Genomic DNA, 27,838 nt, shown 5'->3' on the forward strand with positions numbered 1-27,838 from the left:
ATAACATTAAAGGGATGGTATAGCAGTGGTATAGTATTGGTGGAGATGAGGATTGGGCTTTTAACTTTTTGCGAGATACCTAGAAACTAAGATATGGAATATTATATATTTTATTTGTATAATAATACATAGCATATCATTTTAAGAGGAATTCAAAGTTTATTTGATGAAAATCGTTTTTTTAAAATGACTGAGACAACCTAAAAAACAAAGAAAGTTCATAATAAAAGATGGTCCCGCCTTTTATTGGGATTGCTTTGTTTTGGGTATCTTAGCCATTTCAAAACCAAATTCCATCAAATAAATGTTGAATTTCTCTTGGAATTACAGGCTTTTCCATATTTGACAATAGGTTTCTCACTATCTCCCCCAGAAATGTTAGAAACCTGACGTTAGGTGTCAACCAAATCTATACGATCCCATTAAGGTATAATAAATTGTAAAAATATTGTTCCATATATATGAAGCCCATTTCTGTTTCCATAACACCGATGTAGCTCTGCAATTCTTTCGTTTCACGTTTCAAATCCTTGGTTTTGGTAAGGCATCCTCCGCTTTTCATCTGGTAGAGTCATTTCAAAGCTTTCGGGGCGGAATCCTTGCGAACTCGAGTTGTTACTCTGCTTCGCTTTTCTCTTTCCACCAGACGGGGGGAGCCGTCCAGAACTATCCTTCACAGTTGAACCGCTGTCAGAAGTAAATCCTAAGCTAGAAGCCCGCATGGACTCGGACAAACAGCACAGGAATTGACTCCGCCAAATTCTACGCACTTGCGGTTGCCTCACGCAGTACAGCATGAAGATGACGAATCCCTGTAGCGAGTTAAGCACGGTGAACACGGCGATAACAGTCTCGCTCGCCGGTCTGATGACGCTCAGGTAGCCGAAGGCCCAGGTGAGGCCCATCAACAGCAGAATGCAGATGGCGTTTTGGAAGCGTCGGAGGCTCTGTTGCTTTTCTGTCTCTTTGATCTTTCGACCGGTGAAAGTTTTGTTCAATCGTCTTATTACACGAACGAAGACTACGAGGTTGAAAATCATGATTAGGCCGATAGGAGCTAGCACGCCGCCAATCAACGGCCAAAAGCGCAAGAAGCAACTGCAGGTCCAAACGGGAGGAAAACAAGCGATTTTCATCTTAATCATCTTTTTTCCCCTTTGCATAGCACCTCATGCAGTGTGGGTAGGGAATGCTTTCCGTGAAAAACACATCTTGACAGTGTTTTATTAATATCGACAACTTAAACCGATTTAAACTTATGATTTAAATTGATGATTCTTGCGTCGAGTTGTTTTTATTGCACCTGATTTTGTCAAATAGTTGCAATAAGTCAACTTGTCTAAGCCTACTTTGATCAATGAGAAAGGTGCTTTGTATCAGGTCTGAATGTAGACTATCAAGGTGACAGATGCTACGTAACACATGTGTTGTCTGAGTGGTTGATTAGCACTACGAGTACGCAGGACTGAGCCTCGACAATAAACGTGAAGTACGTAGTAACTTCACCTTGTTACATTCAGTATGTTGTGTTCGTGCCATTTATTGTGTGAGACTGAGATTCATAGGTTGGAAAATGGATCACAAAAGGATGACTTTGACTACAAATATCAAATTAGGTCTACTTTCATTCCCGGATTTACAAGTGATGGGCAATATGGAACAAATGTTCTGTTTGGTAGACTCAAAGGAAGGGAGGATATTCATTTTCGTTGAAGGTCAGTGATAAGGGCCTATCACAAGCTTCGGATGTTCAAACAAGATCGAGGTCTTAAGTTCGAACCCCGTCCCATACATGTTCTTAGACCAGGGGACTGTTTCATAAAGAGTTGCAATTGATCTTACGCTCTTTTTATCAAACGCAACCCGGTTAATCGAGAGCAAAGTCCCATCTTGATCGTAAGACTGCTTCATGAAGATACTTACGCTTGATTCCATGAAAAATCAAGCCCAGTTCTTAACAGGTTGAGAGTAACTTAACGACTGATAGGTATGAAGCGTGAGTCCAAGGACTTAATATCAATCAAAACGGGATTTAGTGTGATAAACAGTTATGAAACACTAATAGAATATAGTGCCGTTATGTTATACTTTCTCTTTACTCAGGCTCACACTCGATCAGACCAACTTAAGCCTAGCGAATTCGATTATGAACTCATCAACGAGGCATTATGATCGATCATTCACTTAACAAGTGCTTTTGGTTAAGAACGGTTGCCGTTTATTTCGTGCAGTGCTCTCCTCTGGGAACTTGTTCGCTTGCCCACTGGCTCACGTACGTGTGTGCGCGTGCAAACTGAAAATGAACGAGGAGCTTTGGGAACTACACAATACGGTTAATAGCTAGACCTAGAACTCCAGTCTAGGTTTATGTTACGTTCACTTTACGTTCTGAATTCAGTGTTCGATTCATTTCATCAATTATATGAGGTACACTTCGCGTGTGATATATTTCTCCATTTCTACTTACCTATAACTAAACAAATATCAACAAAATTATTTCTCTTCATATGTAAGCGAAAACCTACTGGACTGCAGCTATGAATCTGAGATTAGCAACACACCTGCACCATACCACCACATACCTACTCACAATCACCCACGACGCAAATCTAAAGCCCCTTTTACACTTTCACGGATTGCTTCACGGATGACCACGGATCGTCATCCGTGGTGTTCCGGCATGCAAAATATCGATTTTCCAATCAATGCCGGTGTTAATACGAGCCCATCTGGGTGTCTACACGGACAAGTACGGAGTCTACACGGCCAAGTACGTTACCTACACGGACAGACAAGGAATGAACGCGCACCACAGCGGAAACGATACTGAGCTAACACGGATATCAAGGATTGAGCACGGATGGAGCTAGGTGTCTTCGTGGTCTTTACACGGATATCCCCAAAATGTTCACAGATGACATTTGCTTTTGCTTTTGATACTTTATCATTCTTGGATGACATGATTCCAGAGCTAAGTACAGTATAAAAGGTACACCAAAAAATCTACAGCAGCCTACATACGCCTCTAGTTGTCGACATCAATAAAGGCAAATCTCTTTGTCACGTTTGTTGCAAACTCTCATTTTACGGGAACATCATGACATAAACAAAATGAAACAAAACAAAACAAATCAAACACACACATACACAAAAAAAAAAACAAAACAGCGAGGAGATGACGTGTGTGGGTCACTGACGCTTCTCAGGCGACCACTATACGAACAGCATGAGGGGATGATGGCTGTACCGATTGGGAAAGATCTGAGCAAATTTCATGAACTTTATGAGCTTGTATGGCAAAATACACGAATTTTTCATCCCTGATGGAGCCGATGCTAATACGGACGTCCCGATGTCTTCACGGACTGTCCCGGAATGAGTACGGAGGCAACACGGAATAGCCGGTGCCTACAAGGAAGGAATACGGAGGCTACACGGAGTAGACGGTGCCAACAAGGAAGAGTTCGTATTGATTTTCATCCGTGATGTCCGGGATGAAAAATTAAGCAAGCTTAATTTTTTCCGCGGACATGCCGGATGATCAAGGATAATGCCGGATGACTTCACGGAGTCAACACGGCCATGCCGGAAACAGTGAGGATGATCCCGGATCGACGATCCGTGGTCATCCGTGATGCGATCCGTGAAAGTGTAAAAGGGGCTTAACGTTAGTCTTTTCAAAGACAGTAGATCGCTCCGCAGCTGTACCATTCCGGTGTGCACACTCGAGGCCGAGCACTCGACAATTTTCTCTCGTAACGAAATGTAACCAGGTATCCAAGTCATTCTAAATCCTTTTCTTAACATAAATGCCGTGCTCCTTTTGAGGGGTTCTGAGCAAAAACCAACAAATAGTCGCACGCCCTGATTTTACGTCAAGACCAAAAATAGGTAAAACGGGTTATAACCTAGTCAATCGTGAGCTTTCATATTTTCTGGAAAAGCGATTCTTCTACATTACTCTAAAGTTTGGGTTTATTAAACGAACGGGAAATTATGTTTTAACATTTTTTTTTCTAGAATGCTTGTCGGTGGAATAGAGTGATTAGGTACGTCTTAGAGGCCACTTTTCATTTAAAAACATTTTACACACTCTTCACTTTCAACTCTAATAACTTTTGGAAGGATAATTCTACTGCTTTGAAAGGTGGTGCTATAATGCATTGATATAGAATGTGTTAATAGTGCATGCTCAATTTCAGCTAAATCTGATAATCTCTTCATGGTTGTTGCTAAGGAATTTTACATCCTGTTTTTTTTTTTTTTTTTTTTTTTTTGTTTTTGTCCCAGTGACTGCACAGGGCACGGCTTGGTATTAAGCGCCAGAACAGACCTAATACTTCAGAGCCTCTTTTCTCAGTACACACTTTTCCAGTGTGTGTGTGTTTGTTTCCAATATTTAGATAGGTTAGGAGAGTTATCAACAACATTTTAAAGCTTAAAGTTTGCGCTTTTATCCTTATCTGACGACTCCTTTTTTTTTGGCTTTGTGGTGCAGGGTCACATAAAAACAGATATAGATGTAGTTCATTTCGAAAACGACTACAAGGCAAATATTTACCGTATTTTTGAAACACTTAACTGCCGATCTCCTTAGATTTATAGATACAAACTTACAGGTAAGGTAGACCTACTTTCGTATCCAAGTCGATGTCTCAAATTAACCTTACCAAAATGCACCATTATCACAGGAAATACTTCATAGCATATATTCAATCGTCACATATAGTTTCAAACCAAATCATTTATCGGGAAGCGTTAACTTGAATGTCGCGAGTTTGGCGATATATGATATACTGTGGCTGCCTACATAATCTTAAACTGAAGTTCGCTAGGTCTACATGTTACTTTACGCATCTACGAGATGCTGAATGTCGTTGCTCAAACAACTCACTCTACGCGCGCAAGTTTTACGGCTTTTACTGCCTACACAATCTGAAAGTGAAGTTAGTCACGTAATTCTACGCAAGTGTGAGGGTATTAACTTCAGTTTCAGTTAGACAACTGCGGCTGCCTACACAATCTTAAACTGAAGTTCGCTAGGTCTACATGTTACTTTACGCATGTACGAGATGCTGAATGTCGTTGCTCAAACAACTCACTCTACGCGCGCAAGTTTTACGGCTTTTACTGCCTACACAATCTGAAAGTGAAGTTAGTCACGTAATTCTACGCAAGTGTGAGGGTATTAACTTCAGTTTCAGTTAGACAACATAAAAATTGACGTCGGTATTTAACGTTTTCCTACAACTGACTTGGTTAACATTTACGTAAATAAGTATAGATACTCCATGAAATATTTGTGTGTGTGTGTGTGATTTTGGTGGAATTTTGTAAACTTCAATTTGAGAAAACTACCCCGAAACGAAAGTTCGCTTGCGCCGAAATGTCGCTTCAGACGATAAAAGGCTCGTGCAGTTTCATTGAAATAGCATTTAGTGCAGAAAATCGAGCGCAACTAGCAATCAATCGCAAAGTTGATTATGAGCGCACATTTGTGATTGATCGTAAGTTGCGATTAGCAGCAAATGAATTGAGCGCATGATTAATCTTAAACTCTGTTTATGAAACAGCTAGTCCCAGATTTTTTTTTTTTTTTTAACCCACGTTTTTAACCCATGTTCCTCGTCATCCAGCCAAATTGGTTCTTGTCAATGTCGGGTGATCGTAATAGCAGGGTACCCCTTAAACAGTATTTTACACCACTATTAAGAGGCTACCCTTGCTAATGTTATCAATGATTTCTAAAGCTGATAACATTTCCAGGTTTTTCAAAAAACTCTCTTCTATTTCTACTAAATGTACATACATATTCGTAAATTTTAAGCAGCGGAGTACATTTGGTCAAACGATTTCAGGCTTAGTGTTTCGTATTCGGTTTTGCCACTCTAAGCAATTGTCATGTGCACTAATCCAAATTCGGATGTAATCACCTAAATTCGTTTTTGGGCATGAGTTTTCAAATTTGTGCATTCAAATTTAGTGCGATGGACTTTCAGTTTCGTTTTTGAGTGATCGATTTCACAACTGAACATTCAATTTCCGAGGACCCACATACAAATAAACAAGAGCGATTATGTCCAGTTAGTGATTGAATGTGACTTTTAGCAAACTTATCTTCTATTTCATCATCATGATCAGTATTTCTCTATTTGAAAACCCAGACTTGTTTTCTTTAGGTCAACATTTGTGAAGTGCAATATGGGCTTAAGTCCTTCTTTTCATTATGATCATAGCATCTTTTTTAAATACCTTCACTTTAAATGTACATTTTCATCATGACCATATTGTGTTTATAGTCTTTATTTGATGTCTGTAATTTTTCTTATAATCGTTACGTATTGTTTTGGTGGTCTTCATTTTGTATATTAAATTTGTCATCATGATGTGTGATCTACATCGAGACGTTTTTAACAGTAAATTTAGAATATAGTTCAAGGAAGCAACTTTTTTTTTAATGCTCATCTCATGCTGGCTTAATTTGAATTCTCCTTTTATACACTTGTTTGCCTATGGCGACAGCTTAAGACGAAGTTGAATAACCTTTGCCGAAAATGTATATGTGCATTCAATGAATTAGAACATGCATTATGCAAAATCGGTTGCCGCATGCGTTAGTTTAAAACGAAAACGGAAAACGATTTTGAATGACCATATTTGGATGTATGATCGTATTTTACGAAAATGATGGCTTCTTATTTGAAAATGAATGACAAACAATAACATTGGTCTGGGAGAGCTATATCATGTAACAGGCCTGTCATTGTTCCCGAAGAAGGCAACCAAGAAGTTTACAAAGTCTGTACTGAAATACACTTTTAGGCACGAACAAAACTTACTAGTCACTTTCAGCGTAAGATTGACGTGCCACTCCAGCAGTTATGGCCACGATGAGGAGAGGACACCCTGTATTCAATAACCAAGGCGTGCTTTGTCTCAGTTAATGTAGATCGGTAATCTATATATCTACAACAATACTGCAAATATAAGTTATCGTTTTGTTTTTCATTCATCCAGGAGCATGAACAGGAAGGAATTCGTGACAAACTGAATTTTTTGTTTAAAGAGACATTATGTGAGTAGGTAAATATGTCTCTGCTAGATGCTAAGGAATAAAAAAAAAGAACAGTCCCATGCACTAAATACGCAGATTAGCAGAAGGATTCATTCAAATCTCGTCACAAATCATACACAAAGTAAATGCTATCAAAACATGAACATGAAATGTCGGAATATGATTCACTACCAGCTATTTAACCTATTCAACTTCAGGAACTGAAGCAACGGTAACGTGTGGATTAGTATGCAGACCGTTGGAAGAATTGAAAATTGATGTCGAAGTGTTGCACACGTGTACGTCATACTGATAAACCTCACTCACCCCATGCAACCAGCGACGCCTTGCGTAGGAAGTAAGAAATATAATTGTTGAACACGCGCACAAGTGAGTTGTGCATGTTGTAACCTTCAACCCCCATCCAAAAAAGAGACGCCAGCATGAAGTAGTGAAGAAAGCCCGCCAGAATGCAGCATGGGAGAGGCTCTACCTCTTCCACCCCTCGCTCCGTGTCAAAGGTGATCATCAGCACAAAGGTCACATACAGACCAAGGATTGCGCAGCACAACGAAATCAAGATTTGGTTTGGTCTCTCTTTACGTAATTTCCTGCAAGACATAAACAATCCCCACGCAATTACCGTTAACTCCTCACGTACATTTACCGTGCTCATGCAAATTACTTCTAAGCGCTATATATGTTATATAACTATAATTTCAAATAGCTTCTATATTTCCAAATGTATTCCTTCAGCCAAAGTTATGTATTCAACGACTATTAATGTCTGTAACTCCGACAGTTATGTGACAGCTAATATCAGCATTCACAAAATGCATGATCTCAACACTTCGTTCTAACCTCATTAAAATGTACACATAGCGCTATATGACTTCAAAATTTAATTCACACACGCGTGAGAGAAATGAAAAAAAAAAAAACCCAACTAAGGTGACAAGTTCTGGTCACATTAAGATGAAATGTTTTCATATAATATGTACATATGTATATATATATATAAATACAGGGTGTCTCAAATAAAACTATACACTTTTGAAATGGCTGCCGAATAAGAAATATATGATTCTTGGGGAAAAGGTTTATATGTATGGGTAGCTTATGGACTCAACTTTCATATGACACCAAAAATTTTACAAATAATTCATGCTTGAATGAGCACTGCTCACTTTTGTAAAGGGTATGAAAATTATGCTGCGCAGGAATTAGCCTTTTAAATTTACGTCAGGTGAGTAAGGATTAGGTGATGGTACATGTTGCAATTTCCATGTTACACACTCTTATTTTTTACATCTGTGACTTGAATGAAAACCTTTGCCCCACATTGCAGTTATTTTCAGATTAGTAGAATAGCTCATTGATTTACTTAATAACCAGATGGGGATTATGTAAATTCATTATTCAAATACATTTTGTTGAAAAAGGAATGTCACAGCTACACGGCTACTTCTTATTCAGGTTACCTATTGACCTGAAGAATAAATAGCCGACATGATCTTTGACATTCTTTTTTTTTTTTTGCAATCCATTACTGAATATTCAATGTAACATAATCCCTACCTGGGTATCAAGTAAATCAATGAGATGTTCAATGTGGGGTGGAGGTTTTGTACCATCACCTCATCCTGACTCATATGAACACACCGCTGAGTCTACTAGGGAAATTTGCAATGCTACAATAAAATAAATGCAACTGGGGTTTACTCATGTATAAAAGTTTGGTTTGATAAACCATAAAATTCACTCAGCAAACCCAAACTGATCGCAACTGATCATAAATTTATCATATCAACTTCAGTTTTGTAAGTTCCAGCGAACTCGTCTGTCGCAAATTTAAAAGGCTAATTCCTGCGCAGCCTAATTTTCATACCCTTTACAAAAGTGAGCAGTGCTCATTCAAGCATGAATTATTTGTAGAATTTTTGGTGTCATATGAAAGTTGAGTCCATAAGCTATCCCTACATATAAACCTTCCCCCCCCCCCCCCCAGAATCATATATTTCTTATTCGGTAGCCATTTCAAAAGTGTATAGTTTTATTTGATATACAACATTATGATATAAAGACGTTAAAATTCCACAGTTTTCTGTGCACTGACAAAGTAAGAGCCTCACGATTTGCAACCTAATAGCCAGTCAGTAAACTTTTTGCATATAAACGTTGTTGATATGTACAGGCAGTATAGATGCCATTGTATTTGTCTGCGTTGATATTTTTCGTTGGTTTGCATACATATTCAAAAAGACGAACTGAATTCCGGACTGCACTTGTAATAGTAGGCCCTATGTCTCTGCGCTTCACTGTTACATGTATCTGGACGGTTAAATCTGCTGAGATAAAAATTTGACCTCTTAAAAGCATAAGTTAGAATGGTGACTAGCAGTCCCCAGATCGACATGCAACATCCCACGTAACTGATGATTTCTAGGATGAAGTCAACTTGGTCTGAGATTGCAGAACCCCCGTATATATCCTGATAGAGAAAGAAAGAATAAAAGAAAAGTAGAATTCGATAAGAATTCATCCTTAACACACATTTTAATTTATACATGAAACGTAAAGCAGGATAGATCTTTGGTTTTGCCGTAGTCAGTTATTTGCTTATTCATGTTAATCATAATGAATGTTGACATAATCCTCATTAATCAGCAACTTAATCATTATGCTATGACAAAAATCCAGCTTTGACTTAATTTCACTTTTTTCTTAATTCAAGACAATTTACTTACTCATCAAACTTTTCAACTATGCAAAGCATTCATTGGTGCTATGGAACCATTGTATTTTCACAGATAGAGGCACGCAAAGTGGTGTGGTATTAATGTTGTTGATACAGACACCGTTAAATATCACTCCATCAAAAAGTTGTCAACTATATAAAACTTATTGTGTGCTGGTATATACTTTGCCTTATTTCTCATACACGTTCATGTTACGTCGTCTGTGCTCTATGATTAATGATTAGTCTGGATAGGTCCAAAATGACGTCATTGTCCCCGTGGAGCTGCGCGTTAAAGGTAGGGGATACCTTTTACAGACCTCCCAAAATGCAGCAAAACATTAAATATGAACCTCAGGGGACTTGCTTAGGCCACTACTTAGAAATTTGGAAGTCAACAGTTATCTAAAATTTGAATAATGCACAAAACTCAACTACTCAGTAGTTCTGTGTGTCAGCCACACTTAAGCCTTTTTGTTGCATTTTTCTGTATTTGTGATCTATAAACACAAATCTAAAAGTACAAGAGCTGATGTAATAACATATAGAGTGTGTGGCAAGAATGTATATAGAAATGTTTGTAAGTGTTGATGAACTTTCTTCACAAAATATACATGATGGACACACATGCAGTACATGGGTCTGCAAAGGTAGCCTAGTAATGTACTGGAATTTACGGTGAGCCCCGAAAACAATTCAATTCAAAATCTAACGGTCAAAATAATGTACTAAATGTCACCTTCCACTTTCAATACTTCATGGGAGTTTCTAAAATGATACTCTCTTCAACATACCACTGTATTTATACAACTCTTCATTTAAGGCGTGCAAATGGGATTCCCTACCTTTAAATGTACAAACGCCGGAAATATACAAATCTCTAAAATTGCATCAACGGGGAAATAAAATATTATACAAAACTCTTTCCGGAAAATGTTCAAACGTTCGATATTAGCAAGTAATGTACAGACGCATCCGGCAAATGTGCGAATTATCTATTTACGTATCGATGATACACTCGATCTGTATTAAAACTGCGCATGAATCTTTGCAGTTTTCATTTTCTTCTAAACCTCACAAAAGATTGTCACCAAACTTGACATATGGCATCCTTAGGGTGATAGGATCTCAATTAATCAAATGGGCACTCCCCCCTCGTCCCCCTCCTCCCGGTGGTGGGGGGGGGGGTGGGAAGGTGGCGAATCAAAGTCCCTAAACTACGAATATTTGATCTTCTTTAAAAAGATAGAGCTAAGATAGTGTTGTGATATCAATGACTGTAGTTTCAAGTTTTGCTTTTGGGGGATCCAGGGGTGCCCTGCACGGGGCAGGGGGGGGGGGGTGATATGGCAAAACTTTCACATTTTCACTCCTTCTTAAAACCATATGTGACCCTGCACCTCAAAACAAACAAAAAGTCGCCAGACATGAATTTTTAGTTAAGACCATATTCTAAAAGAGCAAGCTTTAAGCTTTAAAATGATGTATAACTCAAATCAAATGGACTCTCCTAACCTATCTAAATATTGGAAAGAAAGCACAAACTCAGGAAAAGTGTGAACTGAGAAAAGAGGCTCTGAAGTACAGTGTCTATTCAAGCGCTTAATCTTTACCAAACCGTGCTGGCTGTGCGATGAATGGGACAAAAAACAGGAAGTAAACCACCAGAGTAACAACAATGAAGGGATTATCAGATTAAAGTGAAATTATGCATGCCTCATTAACACATTCTGTTCATAATTAATGCCAACTTTCAAAGCAGTAGCACTATCCTTTCAAAAGTTATTAGAGTTGAAAGTGAAGAGTGTGGACAAGGTTTTTCAGAAATGAAAAAGGGATTCTAAAGACACACCTAATCACACTATTCTACCAAAAATGTTCGAGATAAACTGCTGAAAAAACACACTTTCCTGCCCGTTTTATGATACCAAATTTTAGCATAATGTAAAAGAAGACCCGTTCTTTCAGAAAATATGAAAAAGTCAAGTTCGGCTAGGTTGACCCATTTCACTTATTTTCAGTCCTCACGCAAAATCAGTGTGTGCGACTTTATGTTCGTTTTGTGATGCACGGTCACATATAACAGTTTCTTGAATAACCCCCCCCCCCCCAGCGGATTTTCATCAACCTAGAGGATTACATCCTTAGGGCAGAAGGATCTCAATTTGTTGGGAGGGGCGCCAAGTCCATAGGGTTGGGTTGCTTATTTAAACAAATAGATATCCTGTGATCCTAAGAATGCTTTCCTCTAAGTTTGGTGACAATCCGTTGTGGTGTTTTTCAAGAAAGAATGTGAAAATGTGAATATTCCGCCCCCACGCTTTGGGCATCCCCTCATCCGCCACATTCAAAAATGCATCCCCGACCCGGTGCAGGGCAGCCCTTATAGATCCGCCTTAATAAGGACACTTGAAACTACAGTCATTAACGTCTTCATAGTACTAACTTAGCTCTATTTGTGTGTGTCAGTGTTCAGGTCAGTTTATTCAAACCAAATCAAATATAACAAAAATACAAAACATAACTGCAAAAATTCAGAAAGATAGGTTTATGACCCCAGTGAAGCACAGCTTGTAGTAGGCCGGGGGCCCCTTTACACAATACACTACAGTATATGGCAAGGTGTAACATATATTTACATGGAGTATAACATAATACAAATTATACAACATAATAAATGCAGACAAGTACACGTATACCACCTCCCCCAAACACAATACAACACACACACACACACACTCACACATACACACGCATACACACAGGCATGCACACTTCACACATGGCTACCTCATCTCATTTTCTACATTCATGTACCTAATTTCAATCTGTCTAAAAGGTGTCTTTTACACAAAATTTTGAATCGAGACAGTGTAGTGGAATTAATTATATTACGGGGCAACTTATTCCACTCTTTAACACAAACTATTCTGAATGAATTTGAGGTAGTTTGTGTTCTTGCATATGGCTGATGCATGAGGTTACTCTGGCGAGTATTATAACGATGGATGGAAGAATTTTCCACAAACACATCAGACAAAAATGTATTTTGAGGAGATCGACATTTAAACATAAATATTAAGCATTGAAGAGAAACCATTTCATCAAACGGCAAAATATGTAGCTGCAAAGACAAAGGAGTACTAGGTGATCTATAGTTTGAATTTGTTATGTACCTGACAACTTTCTTTTGAAGAACATACAACTTGTGTACATGAGTCATAAATGTGTGTTCCCAAGCAATATTGCAATACATCAAATGAGGCATAACAACTGCATTGTATAAAGTAACTAGGGTATACTGGGGAAGGAAGAAACGAAGTTTGGATATTACACCAACACTGCGAGACACTTTAGTACGTACGCTATTAAGTTGTTCTTTCCAAGATAAAAATTCATCAACTGTAACCCCAAGGAATTGCACATGTTGACTGCGGTTTATCTGATGACCACCAACATCTAAGGGAATAACATTTTCAGGGATTTCCTTCCCTCTGAATCTAAATAATACACATTTAGTTTTACCAGTATTTAATAACAGTTTGTTACAGCAAAACCATGCAAAGAGTTTACAAATTTCAGAATTAACTGACTGCATTAGGGTGTGAACATTCCTGTGAGAATATAACAAGCATGTATCATCAGCAAAAAGAGAATAAGTAAATAATTGAGACGAATTAATGACATCATTTATATAAAACAAAAACAGTAACGGACCAAGAACAGATCCCTGTGGTACACCATGAGTTACATTACTGGATTGTGATTTGGCACCATTAACGACAACAAATTGTAATATTTCTTTCAAGTAACTTTTAAACCAAGTCAAAGCTATTCCTCGAACACCATAGCGTTCAAGTTTGTTTAAGAATATATTGTGGTCAATAGTGTCAAATGCTTTTGACAAATCTAAAAATACACCAAAGCAGTACTTCCCATCATCAATTGCACTAATGATTGTATCTACTAAATTTAAAACACCCATACTAGTGCAGTAATTTTTACGAAAGCCAAATTGCTGGGAGATCAATTATTATCAAGAAGCAAAAAGTCATTCAATCTTTTATAAACTATTTTCTCCAGAATCTTTGAAATATTGGTAACAAGGCAATGGGTCTATAATTCTCAATGCATTTACGATAATTCTTTTTGTACACCGGAACTGCTTTTGCTATCTTTAACTTGTTAGGAACCAAACCTTGAGACATTGACTTATTGAATATGTACAGAGCGGATCTGCAATAACATGAATACAATCTTTTACAATTCTAGGAGAAATATCATCTGAGCCAGATGACTTGGATGGTTTTAAGGCCAAAGCAAACTCACAATCTCATGCACAGATGTTGGTCTAAAAAATAAAGAGGATGAGTTATCCTGATTTAACAAATAATTTACAAATGATGTCTGCACAGGTGGAATTTCTGTGCTTATTCTTGCAGGCAAATTGATGAAATACTTATTAAAATACTCTGCATTAGCCAAGTCTGATTTTAAGTGTGTGTCTCCATGGAACATTTCATCTGGTATGAGATCTCTTTTTCCCCTCCCAAGTAACTCATTTATGTGAGACCAAGTCTTCCGAATATCTCTCTGAGTATTTTTAAAAACATCATCATAATAATTTTTCTTATTTGTACGGACTAAAGTAGTCAATACGTTTTTATAGTCTACATACTTCTTTCTATTTGTCTCATTTCTATGTTTAATGTATATACAATAAAGCTTATTTTTATAATTTATAGACTTCAGAAGACCCTGGGTGATCCAAGGTTTTTTACACTTCTTTTTCATGCTCATCTGAACAAGAGGAAAATGAAATTCATACAAATCAGAGAAAACACTCAAGAAATAATTGAACCTATCATCTGCACTAGTAAGACTATAAAGAAAAGACCAGTCTATTACAAGAAGATTTTGCCTAAAATTTTGAGCTCTTTCATCTGTAATCACAGACCTATACACTGTATCATTCTTCTTGTTATTTGTGAGTGACTTCCCTTTATTGATGCTAAAAATGGGCATATGATCAGATAAATCAGAGCAAAAAATTCCACACTCAAAATCATCTTGAACACAATTCGTAAAAATATCTATTAATGTTGAAGAAGAAGAAGTAATACGAGTCGGTTCAGTAGTCAAAGCAAATAAACCATAAGATGTTAAATAATCAACAAAATCCTTTACTTTACCATCAGAATCGTAATTCATTAAATTTATATTAAAGTCACCCATAAGATACACATCTTTCTTTTCCTGGCCAATAATTTGCATGTAATGGTCAAAAGATTGAATGAAAGAAGGAATATCATTATCAGGTGCTCTATATACACAACCAACAATGGATTTCGCATTATCAATCTCTATTTCTACAAAAAAATAGATTCAAAACTACCATGCTCGCCTGATAAATCAGTACGCAACATATAATCAATACCATCCCGAATGTATGATAATACCCCACCACCTCATTTATTGGATCTACAAACTTGCAAAAGAGAATACCCAGGGATGTCAAACATACGCATATCTGTTGTTGGCTTGAACCAAGCTTCTGAAATCCCAATCACAGAAAAGTTATGTCTTATGCACGACAAGAAAACCACAAAATTTTCATAATTCTTTAAAAGACTTCTTGAATTAATATGCATGATAGAAAGTTTATTTATATTATTACATTGAAAATCACTACAGTTCATATACTTACAGTCACTACCTACAAGATCAAAATAATCTTGAAAGTCATTATTCATAAGAAAATTTTGAGTTTGGATAGTAAACCACTAAGTATAAAAAAAAAAAAATAGAGTTCCAAATTATAAAAAGAATATACATGTAGGTAAAAGACAAACAAGACTTAATGAACCAGTGAAATCGTCGAGGAGGAGCCTTCACACACACACACACACAAACACCAGCATCAACACAGACACAACACTAGCTACCAAGTAAAAGAACAATGAATGAAGACAGAATATGTAATAAAAAGCAGCGCAATCGTACATGATTACACAATAAAAGTTAGAGAAACATCAAAAAGACTAATGTATACAACACAAGCAAGAAAGTGGATCAGTAATGGCGTCAAAATGGGAACCTCAGGGATTGATGGATGACCAAGTGGGTAATACTACATGTTTCCAATCCACTATAAAATTGAGACTTGTCGAAGGTTAGAGAATGCCTTCTTCATGGAGATCCCCTCCTCAGTGGTCTTTAAGGCTGCCATGATTCTCCCGTCAACCGAAGAAGATAATTAGAACAATTCCACTTAAAAGGGCATTGTACCGGTTTTTTATTTTTTTTTATATGTTGTTCTTTTAATTCCAAAAGACCCAGCGGTGCAAACAGAATCAAAATTTCATAATGATTAAGTCCGTAATTTAATGTTAAAAATGGAACTTTTTAGGTGAGAATTATGCTAATGAGCTGACGAGCCCGGATGTTGTGATGTCACAGGTGCTCTCACTATTACTGATTACAAGTGCTCGCATACGCGTGCGTTAATTCGTATCGAGTAGCAGACGACGCTTAGGCCTAATTTAGCTAGCAGGCGGCGCTTGTGTACTGTTACAGACGACGCTTAGGCCTAATTTAGCTAGCAGGCGGCGCTTGTGTACTGTTCTATCCATGTAGATATCTCAAATTTCACTAAACCAAATCGCACCAAAATTACAGGATATACTTCATAGCATATTTCAAAGTATTCTCTTACATTTGAACGAAATCAGTAATCGAGAAGTATCAATATTGACGTCGACTTTCAAGTCGTCACTCAAGAAAAACTCACTCTTCGCGAGAGATGTTGGCGAACGCAAGATGCACAATCTAGAACTGAAGTTAGCCGACTAGTACTGTGCGAACGGGGAATTTACGCGAGAACTAAACTCAAAAGTGTAATGATTTTTGCGACTTGTGTGATATAGGAACTACATTTTTCATTCAACTTACCACAAATAATTTGTAAATTTATTTATTGCCCCGGATTACTTGAAAGATTTGTCTCATGATATTAAATGGCTAACTTCAGTCTGTGCGTGTGCAGCAGGTAGGTAGGGCCTGGCCGCAATCACTCGTGTTAGTCGTAGAGCAGATTATTTTTAGCGACGCCGACAGGAAAGTCGACATCTACACTTGCGCTTCCCGACATGTGATTTGTTTCCAATTAACGTGAGCTGTTGGATATGAATCATAAAGTATTTCCTGTGAGTTTGGTGCCATTTGGAAAGGTGAATTTTGAGATATATGGATACGGAAGTACGCTAGCACTATACCTACACCAGCGCTTGAATCGCGAAGCGGCGACACTGTGTTAGAATCTACGTGGTCAGGCCACTCTTCCGAGATATGGGTCCTAGTAGGCCTACTGAAACAAACTGTTAGATCTAACATTAGTCCTTGGTGTAAATAACACCACTATGAGATTTATCTCGACTACAAAACACCGGAAATCCATAAAGCAGATACCTTACCTGAAAAATCCAGCACAGGAACAACAGTGCCTACAGGATAAGGGTCCAGATCTAGATCTGGAGTCTGGACTTTTGTCTGGACTTTCTTTAAGTTCTGGCAGCAGGGGTATGTAACGTTACGCTGTGCCTTATTAGCGCTGTGCACATAGGGCCTACAGTTGCAATGTCGACGGTGAGTGAGTGTAGGGCCTACTCATCAAAACTTGGACAGCCACGTAGAACCTACTCCTTGACTGCTCAGTAGTCCTAGTCCTAGTTCTAGTATTTCAGAGTCTATGTGTACTAGGTACCGTTTTCATCTCACTAAGCGTAAATCGTGCGTGCCGTTGAAGAGAGTCTATCTACATTTGGATTTAAATTCACTCAGCCCTCATCAACGTTAGATAGTTTGAACTGGCGAACCATCGCTCGATCATGATCATCAATGCGTAACGTTACTTACACACAGTCTTCTATGGGCAGCACGTTCGGATAACGATGCCAATTTCATTTTGCATATCTGGAATTTCCCCACAAGTTTTATCTAAATAAAAAGCCGTTGAAGAGATTGCTTTTAAAGATTAATAGATATTGTTTAACATGTTTATTACAGCTCCATATTGCAATTATACTAAATAACAGCTTTTGCAGTACTTCGTGTGAGATTTCATCAGTAAATTGGCATTATGTAGTTCGTCTTGGTAATGTCGGAGTTGTGCACCAAGAGCACCTGTGACGTAGGCCAAATTGTGTGGATCGTTCCATGGCTTGCTCGTTTTCATTTTTTTTTTCAAAAAATCATTACAGGCTTATCCTGGGTTTTAGAATCCTCTCTTTCCAGTAGTAGGCATCAAAAAATGTAGATTAGAATTATCAGACAATTAGAAAATATCAGCACAGTTTTCTTTTAAGGGATTTTTTTAAGGCTCAACCTCGATTTATGCATGCTCTCAGTCAATGAAGCACCCGAGTGCAATTTTGTACAGCATATGTCTTGAGAAATCACCAACACCGAATTTCTGTTCTGTACATTATACCACTCGTGCCTTTGTGCTATAGAAGATATCTATGCAACTCTTTGTTATTATTCGAGAGTTTTAACGTCTACCAGTAGATCATTGTGAACAAAAAGCCCTTCTTTGTTTGTTTGTTTTTTTCGGGCGATTAGCGTCCGATCTGTGTGGATGCAGCGCTTCCTTTTTCTTTCCTTGCTGTTTACTTGTCCATCATCTTCTTCGTCATTCTCTTCTCATCTGATGTTGATTCTGATCTCAGTTCGATGAGGCAAGTTGGCAGACTGATTTTTTTTTTCTTTTACAAAACTATCATCAATGATACCATTTCTAGGAGAATTATTGTTTGTTTGTTCGTTTTTATTTCTGCATTCAATCAGATGCAATTTGAATACAAACTTCAAAAAGTACAAAGAACAAAGAATAACAGGTGCAGTGAAATAAATCGATAACAGTAAATAGATATAGAGCAATGTAGATACACAGAAACATAAAATAAGATATACAGTATTTTTTCAGTAAACAACAGAGATCAATGAATGCAGGAGACCACCATCATAAGCGATTAAGCTTGAAATGGATGGAGGCCTCATAAAATGACTATCCAACGACATAACTCCTTGGAGGAAGGTGATCAGGTGAGTGCAGTGCAGTTGCAGGTGAGAGTGCAAGATGCAGTTGAAGGAAGAAAATAGAGATTGACAATGAGATGACAATCATTTACTATAAATATTTGTTAGCTTAATTGGTTTGGAGAATATAATTGTATCATTTTAGTGAGGCTTTCAAAGAATAAATACTTGAACAGGACTTTATATCATCCGGGAGATTATTCCAAATGTCTGGACCCGAATGTCTTATAGATTTATGTGTCTGATTATTCTGTGTATCAGAAGAATAATCTTCCATCTTATTGACAAGATTTTATTTTGTTTTTAGAGGTTTTAGACGGCTTGTAGAGCTAAGTGAGATGAACAGAACGTCTATACAAAGTTGAGCTGAACATTGTTAATCTTTATCCTTTCTCATGACTTTCGGTCTCTCATTATTTTTCATTATTATCTTGTCACATTTTCCCACTTTTTCTCCCCTTCTTTCCTCTTTCTGTCAACCATTGTTTTTCCCTTACGTCATTCTGTCATCTTCACTTCTTATTCTGTTATGTGCTATTTCTCTCTGTATATTATTTCGATCGGTTTTTATCCCGTGATATGGACTCTTTTCGATGTGTCCCCTTGAAGACACCATGCAGCTTTAACGGCTAATTTCGCCCAAGCGAGCCGCGCCGCGGTTTAGCAAATGCCAATAATAATTTGAACATTTGACGAATGCGTTTGTACATTTCCCGGCTCCATAGTACTTCTGTGGGTTCGTTATCAATATAATGTCGTTTTCATGATTTTCATCACTGTAATATTCATTTACAAAACATTTGACTCACCATGAGAATACCGAAATTTGTGAGATGGTCACATTCACACTCTGGTCGTTCATCGGTGCTGGAATTGCTCAGCCGGCAGCCCCTCGTGGACCAATTACCCGTGCCGCTGTTAGCGTCAAAGTCCCAATACACGCAGATTGGATTCGTAGCATTCTATGTGATTTCAAATTTTGCATTTCATGATTATATACGGCTAGAACAAGCGAGCTAGCCTATCAAGGAAAACGAATTCCTTTTACTACAGTCTCATTACTAACCACAAGACAATTTCGAAGAAACGTGACGAGCTGGGATGTGCAACGGGTCATCTCGTCGGTGTTACCACGAACCGACGCTATTTCGTTTTTGAGCGAAAATGCAATTCTGAGAAAATCGCGTTTAAAGATCTCACAAGTTTTAGACAACGTTTTCAATGACTTTTCCTGTCTTGTGTGTGAAAATTTTGACAGGGTGATGAGAGTGGAAGTTGTTCTTCCTATCCATAGTGTAATTTTAGTGTGAATTCAAAAGAATTACGATATTTCTGTCTTCAAACTCACTGCGTCGGTTCGTAAATCCATCGTTTCTTGCGCGCACCATAGGTTATGTACTTAAGCGCGGGTCTCACGAACCGACGTAAGTTGTATTACGCCGGTTCGTGAGACCCGCGCTGTAGGGCCTGCACAATAGGTAACGTGCAATACGCGTGTATTTACGAACCGTCGCTATTTCATTTTCGTATGTGTTTACATACAAATACTATTAGGGCTATACCTGCTTATCAACAATAACCTTATTAATTGAAATTAATTGTCATGTAATGATTATTGTGATGATTATAATACATTAGGTGATAATTAAGATGATAAAATAAGCCAGTTTCTCTTAATTGTTCTAAAAAGCGTGATGTCCTTGTTTTCATCTTCATTTAGCATTGTTATTAGAGCTGTCGTTGATCGCTCTAAAGATTTCTTTGCCCTCCCCCCTCCTTTTTTGTGTGGATATATTATTCAACACTTTTGCATGTGGACATTTATTATTTGGTAATTAATATGTACTCGGTATACTGTGTTTCATATTTTTTTAACTTTTTACTGTTTTATTTTTTACTTTTTTAACTTACTTTCTTTATTTTTCACATAATTTTTAATTCAAATTCAGTTCACTTCTTTCATAATAATTATGAATGTTTGTTCTAAGATGAAGGATACCGCTAAATATAGGGAAAAAAATGTGCCAGTCAGTAATGATTACTTGCATTTACTCATCTTTCATACTCATGCACTCTGTTATTTCTTTCTCTGAAATAATCTATTACTTTCTTTATTTCTTATTATTCCACATTATTTGTGACTTTTACTTTGTCACAATTTTTATCGGTGTCATTATTGTCATTTGGCTTGCATGCGAATTCACTCATAATTCCTCATTTTCCATCTTTCTCTTTCCTGCTCAACAGATTCTTTGATAGCTGCACTTGATCATATAAAAACATAAAACTCATCCTGCATGCACTCTTCGAAACTGATAAACTCCTAAAAATACCTAAATATCAAAATTATCAGAATTTCAAGCTTCATTTTAAATATATAACAATGGTCATGTTTTATTATGCCTTTTGCAGCAATATATTGAAGAGGTACATTATGTAATCGAAGAAACATAGGTTCTCAATAAAGTATCAAATTTGAATTATTCAGAGATGAGTAATGACAATGGGAAGGATAACAATTGTGGAAGAGCTCCATAAATCAATAAATATCTCATGGCAAATGGAGATGGAATCAATATTAAAGAATATGCGTAATTCAAGTTCATTATTACATCAGTTTTTGTGTGTTAACAAAAAGAGAAACACAGTTCGAACATGCGCACCAAATCTTACAATTTACATTTACATCTATAGAGTGCGGACGGAACATATACAAAAGAAAGAATAACATTCTCAAATTAATATATCAAGCAAAATTATGTATATGAACATACAAAGATGTTGCTGCATATGCATGAAGCTTGTGAGTGCTGCAACACACATTATGCTCAGATGGAAACTTGATGTATATCATACAAAAGAGAAGAGGTACTGCATGTACATGTAGTTACACTATTCACAGGACAGTAGAGAAAAAGCAAGAGAGAGAAGGAAATGGGTGTCTAAAATAGGTCGATGTAAGGAGTGCCAAGCCAATTAAGTCTCTAATAGTTATACATATATGAAAAGGAAACAAGTTAATCACAACATAAATGATCGTGCTCATATTAACCAATAATTAGCATCTAAAAATGTGTGTAGAAAGCCCATAATATCAGCCTTTCGCCCCGTAGGCTTGTTACATATGAGAAAAGAGAAATTTTGGCCGACACCCCCCCCCCCTCCGAATCCTTAATCCACCAGTACTATAAACACATGTGCTAGCAAATTCACAAGAGGGGTGGGGAAATTCGGCCAAAATTGTGTGTGGTTAAGATAATTAAAAAGAAAGGTCATCGGCAAAACTACGGGGTGGATGCAGACGAATTTTCATGTGATGACTAAAAAAAAAAGAATGCAGCCAAAGGGGGGGGGGGGGAAAGGACGGTGGAGAGGGGCCAAGGCTAATTTGACTTCCCTCCCCCCCCCCAAAAAAAAAAAAAAAAAAAAAAAACACGCCACTGTTTTACAGCACCTTTAAAGGACTCTTAATTTTCTTTTGTAAAAAACAAACGTCTCGAAGTAAAGAATTCCATATTGTAGGCGAAATGTAGACCGATACAGAGTATGAAGTGTACATCCCAAGCTATTAAAGAAAAAAAAAAACAGATTATGAATATTATTTAAAGTAAGAATTTCAGTGCGTTTAATCATCTTTAGTCGAGTTGCAAATGACATGTGCATATTTAATAAGAGCAGTTAACTTCGAAGCGCCCCCAAGCCCTTCTATATTTAATCATTCATGTCTAAAGGTAGTGTTAGGGCATCCCGGTGGTCTAGTGGTTATGGCGCTGGTCTAGTAATCCGGAGGTCGTGGGTTCGAATCCCGCTTGGGCTGCCTGTGATGGTTTTTTTTTTTTCACAGCAGCCCACAAACTGCACACTGCAGTTGTATGTGTTACTACGGATGGAGACAAATGAATAATCTATTATTTTGATATACAATGTTTGACATCCTTTTTGTAATCACTTTCTTTAATTGTACATTTAGAGACATAATGAATTATTATTAAAAGAAATCATATTTCTGTATTTTGTTGTGAGTTTGCATGGGAGCATACACGTATCATAATTTACAATTTTAGTTAAATAAAGAACATCTCATAACAGAACTGTCTAGTGATGGTTGAATGATTATGTCAATTTGTTATAAATCCTATCAGTTATATGGAGTGCATTTCCCATGTTTATAAGAATCATACGTAACACATTCAAAGTGGGTTGAAGACAACAAAATAATAAATAAAAGAATAAAGGAGAATAGAATGAATTACAGTTTGAGGTGAGTTTGGCATGTCATTAACTGGATTAATATTATCATCTAGCAGAGATGCATATTTGATTATTTGTTGCATTAATTTCATAAAAATACATACATGTATAACATGTCTCAATCAACATTCAGAATGTTTGCAAAATGTAGATGAACATGTATCATGAACATGGTTGAAGATGAAGCTGGAACTTTTTGTTAATGGGTCTAAGCTACCATTTGTGACTCTCATAAATCTGTTTTCTGTGAAAATTCGTACAGCGAGCGAAAAGTTTCTGATATACACATTTTGACAGTGTGACACATTTGGTTATGCCCCCGACAATTTAGATTGACTCTCGCAATTATCACCGTTTACGAAAAATAAATCAGTGAAGGGCATGTTAATCCTCAGTCGATAACTATTAGTACTATGCAAGGATTATTCAACCATCTAACTTCATCTGATTACAGCATCATCTGAATATTGCCAATGTGCACTTAGAAATTTATCAAGATGTATCACAAGGTTATGATTACCACACAAAACCTTCAAGATTTATTATCATGAAATACATACCAATGAACACTTAAAGAAAATCTAACATTCCATATCCACATGAAGCTTGCCTTGATATAAATGTCTCTCAGTAGTGTTATTAAAGTGTAGCAAAATTGTAATTACGACATCACAGAATGGAATGCATGTTTTCACCTTCAATCTTAGAATCTTCTTTCATGTTTCCACTTTACAATCACATTTTAATGTAGATATACCGTCCTTATGTTGTCGCCCTTCATCCCAAGTTCTCCCTTCTATCCTATCTGTAGATTGCCTTCTTTCCTAAGCCATTGTATTCACATTCCTTGATGATAAGCACGATGCTGTACTTTTTTTCTTCTCTGAAACAGTCCAGCTCTTCGCTACTGCATGGCATCAGTCATGTGAAAGAAAAGACAGAAATTAAGAACTTTCGATTAAAATCAAACATCATGATACAAGATACAACTTTCATTTTGAGAAAAAGAAATCAGCCAACTAAGCTGTAGTTGAAATCATTTTGCTCTATTTATATTAAACATAAAACAAAATGGTATACAGGATCAAAGAATGTCAAAAAATACTGCTGTTCGTCTTTGATGCATATTCAAATTGTCTCGCCTTTTACATATTTTAATGATGCAAGATCTTATGTCTAGCACTTAGTAAGTCTCATGTAGAAATTAAATTATCATTCACATGAATAAATCTACATGTCCTTGTAAATAAGGCATTGCTTTGAAAAAGCTGAATATTACTAACTGCATTTGGGAAACAGTCTACGACAATCAAACTTCTTTATTATCAGAGACTTTAACATCTTGATTAGACCTAGACTCTAATTACCATTGTATTCACATCCGTTGATGATGTACACGACCCTGTACTTTTTCTTTTCTTTTCTGAGACAGTCCAGTTCTTCGCTACTACATGGCACCAGTCATCTGAAAGAAAAGAAAGAAATTAAGAACTTTTGATTAAAATCAAACATCATGGTACAAGATACAACTTTAATTTTGAGAAGAAAAAAAAAATCAGCCAACAAAACTGAAGTTGAAATTATTTTGCTCTATTTATATTAAACATAAAACAAAATGGTAGGCCTATGCAGGATCAAAGAATGTCAAAATATACTGCTGTTCGTCTTTGATCCATATTCAAATTGTCTCGTCATTTACACATTTTAATGATGCAAGATCTTATGTCTAGCACTTAGTAAGTCTCATGTAGAAATTGAATTATCATTCACATGAATATAAATCTACATGTACTTGTAAACAAGGCATTGCATTGAAGTAGCTGAATATTACTACCTGCATTTGGGAAACAGTCTGCGACAATCAAACCTGTTTCTTATCAGAGACTGTATCATCTTAATTAGACCTAGACTCTACATTATCATTCAGCTTTTAAAGGTATTAACCATTCACCTATAAAACAGTGGCATTGTCATGTGCATCGCATTTCTTTGATACTGCACATATTTTCATGAAGTCTGTGCAAGAATGCAAATGAAACACGTCTGCTGTTTGGTATTTATCAAAAAAAAAATCACTAACCCGGAAGTCCTTGGCCTTAGGAATAACACGTGGCGAGTTAGCAGGAATTGACATTAAAATAGAATAAGAATAGATCTACTAAATAGGCCTTTGCCTCATGAATGTCTGGTCTAATTATAGACTAAGTGAAGTCTAGACCTTTCACTTTTAAGTTACACAGATTTCATATTACTTAGATCTAGACTACATCTAAATCTAGACATCTAATACTATTAGATCTTGGCAACTTTTGTCTTTGTGACACGAAATTAACACGTCACGGATGATATTTCGGCGATGTCCAACAGGATGACAGTACCACTATTACTAAATCAGTAAGTTGACATAGATAACTAACATCAACTTGTTAAAGTACGTTAGAGATGGCACCATATACAATAACCGGTGACACTGACACTGACAGATCTAGCGACTACGTTTAGACTAACGTTAAAGAGTGAGACTCGCCATCTCAGTAAGTCGGCCAAAGACAAAGTCAATACAGGGCTAAGTCAGTGTTACTGTTATGTTAGGCCTAACAAACGTTAACGGTTACTCGGTAAGGTTAGGTTTACCAGGACTCAAGAGTCCTGGTTAAATCAGTCGAGGGACATTTCTTAGGAAGTTCTTCTATTCCAAGAATAAAAAGAGTGAAAGAACAAAGGGAAAAAAGGAAAGAAGAAAGGACAAAAGATTATGTATGGCTGCTGTGGAAATCGACAGCGCCACTGTATCACTATCAATCAAGCGTAAATACAATGTATATAAACGCCATTTGGTTGGGCCACATTCACAAGTTTTAGGGGAAAAAAAGCCCCATCGCTGTGCTTAGGTACTCCACTCGAACTAACGTTAGACATACACTACACACAGTACGGTACTAGGGCTGAATTCACAAGTACAATGTATACTTTAACACTGCACTGTACAGGAAAGCCACCTAACCTGTAGAGTACTCGTAGTGTTTAGGTAGTATCACTAGACCACATACTGTCATAGATGACATCTACACCAACGCTGCACACTGGCACTGGTCCGACGGTCCCTGACCAGGAAAAATCACTGTTGGACACTGACCAGTAACTTTTTCAGGAATGGACCAGTAAAGATTGGGGGAAAAAATGGGTGGACTCTACCTACTATTACCACTAGTCTAGATGTAGATCTAGGGCTAGACTACCGGTATGGCTCTGAACTGTGTTAATTTGACTTGGTCTTAGACTTCAGCTGATCTTAGTTTTAGTAACTGGTATTACAAGTCTTAACTTTACTTAGACTTAATAGTTAGACTTGAAAGTAAAAGTCTAACATGTCTAACTTTATTCTTTACTCTTCCTTTGAGTTTTACTGTTAGACTTTTTTTTTTTTTTTTTTTAGTTTAGTACGCCTACTTTGTCAATCTCATGATTTCATTTTCAACTCAAAAGTCAAGGCTTTTAGTGTCTTTGAGACTTTGAATTCTTGCAATCTGCATGTCTTGCACACAGACGTTACGACTACAGTACTCAGTAGTCTCAGAAGTAACGACATAAGTTGAAAAGAAACAATAAATAATATGATTTGGGATCTAATTTGAAATTGGATGGCGTTTACAGACTAGGCTTCATAAGCATCACGCGATTGAATACATGGGACTACACACTACCGCAATTAATGGTTATGGAAGTCCAACTGAAACTGTTATTTTGAGCATGATTTTGATAGGATTATAGCTTACCATTCACTTCACTCGTGGACAGTGGGCTGGCTTAGGCCGTCATTCATCTTTCAGAAGGTTTGGTTCTCACTCTGAGATCTGGATTAGGGCCAAAACCTAATTCTAGGCCAGTAAGTTGAACAAAGCTCAAAGTAATGCAACTGCGACGGTTCGTAAAACCCGCATTGCTCTTCACCGTAGCAATTCGGGTTTTACGAACCGGCGTATCTTTCGTGCGTCGGTTCGTGAAACTCCTTTTTCTCAATTTCTCGATATTTCGAGTACCGTCGTTTTTTTCTTTCTTTGATAAAATTAAGAATAATTAATTTTGTGATCTAAAATTTTGGGATTTGGTAGAGAAAGCACTTTCATTTGGTACCAATATCTCGATTTTGAAAATTTTGACCAAAATCGAAATAGCGTCAGTTCGTGAAAACGCCGACGATCTGTTGTAGCATTCTTTCTCCACTAATTTGCAATGTACTATTTCCCTTGATGACTGAAGACTAACCATGAATTTGCTTTTTTTTTTTTATTTCGAAGTTACCCATCCATCCAACCATAGTAATACTATCTTATCCATCTTTGATAAGGCATTGGCGGAAGAGATGCAAGTTCAAATTCATTTTGATTGCATTTCTCTACATTATTTTTTTTTTCTTATCAGATATGTATTTTATCAATTAGTACTACCTTTTGTGTTTTGGTGTTTCAAAGGTAACACGATGATAAAGAATAATAATAAAAAAAAAACAGAACAACGCACTACTTCACCAAAACAAAACTGAGAAGGACGCTATAAAAATCGCGATAGCTTACCTGTATAAGTGGTACGAACGAAAGTCGGACAGACTGTTCTAGGTTTTCTATCACCCGATTCCCTACAGACGCCGCTATGACACGAGAATTAACGATCCTGTTAAAATCGGTGTTAATAACGGTCAT

At 37.0% G+C, this 27,838-nt stretch overlaps 1 protein-coding gene across 1 annotated transcript; it reads right to left on the bottom strand.

Moving 5' to 3' along the window:
- Window positions 1-515: 515 nt before the first annotated feature.
- LOC140246379 (adhesion G-protein coupled receptor G6-like) lies at window positions 516-27,838 on the bottom strand. The gene is made up of 6 exons (XM_072325846.1): window positions 27,713-27,838; window positions 19,697-19,849; window positions 9,421-9,545; window positions 7,382-7,665; window positions 6,840-6,906; window positions 516-1,098 (listed from the first exon to the last, which is right to left on the bottom strand). Exons 1-6 carry the CDS (start codon window positions 27,836-27,838, stop codon window positions 516-518), a joined length of 1,338 nt encoding a protein of 445 aa, XP_072181947.1.

This window comes from Diadema setosum, chromosome 2 (assembly GCF_964275005.1).
Source record: "Diadema setosum chromosome 2, eeDiaSeto1, whole genome shotgun sequence".
NCBI classification, from domain to species: Eukaryota; Metazoa; Echinodermata; class Echinoidea; order Diadematoida; family Diadematidae; genus Diadema; species Diadema setosum.

Coding starts and splice junctions, on each gene's coding strand:
- LOC140246379 (XM_072325846.1), bottom strand. CDS start 27,838: ATGACCGTTATTAACACCGATTTTAACAGGATCGTTAATTCTCGTGTC. Junction 9,546..19,696: donor CAAATTTCGGTATTCTCATG/GTGAGTCAAATG, acceptor TTTCTCTATCAG/GATATATACGGGGGTTCTGC. Junction 6,907..7,381: donor GGCGTCGCTGGTTGCATGGG/GTGAGTGAGGTT, acceptor TATTGAATACAG/GGTGTCCTCTCCTCATCGTG.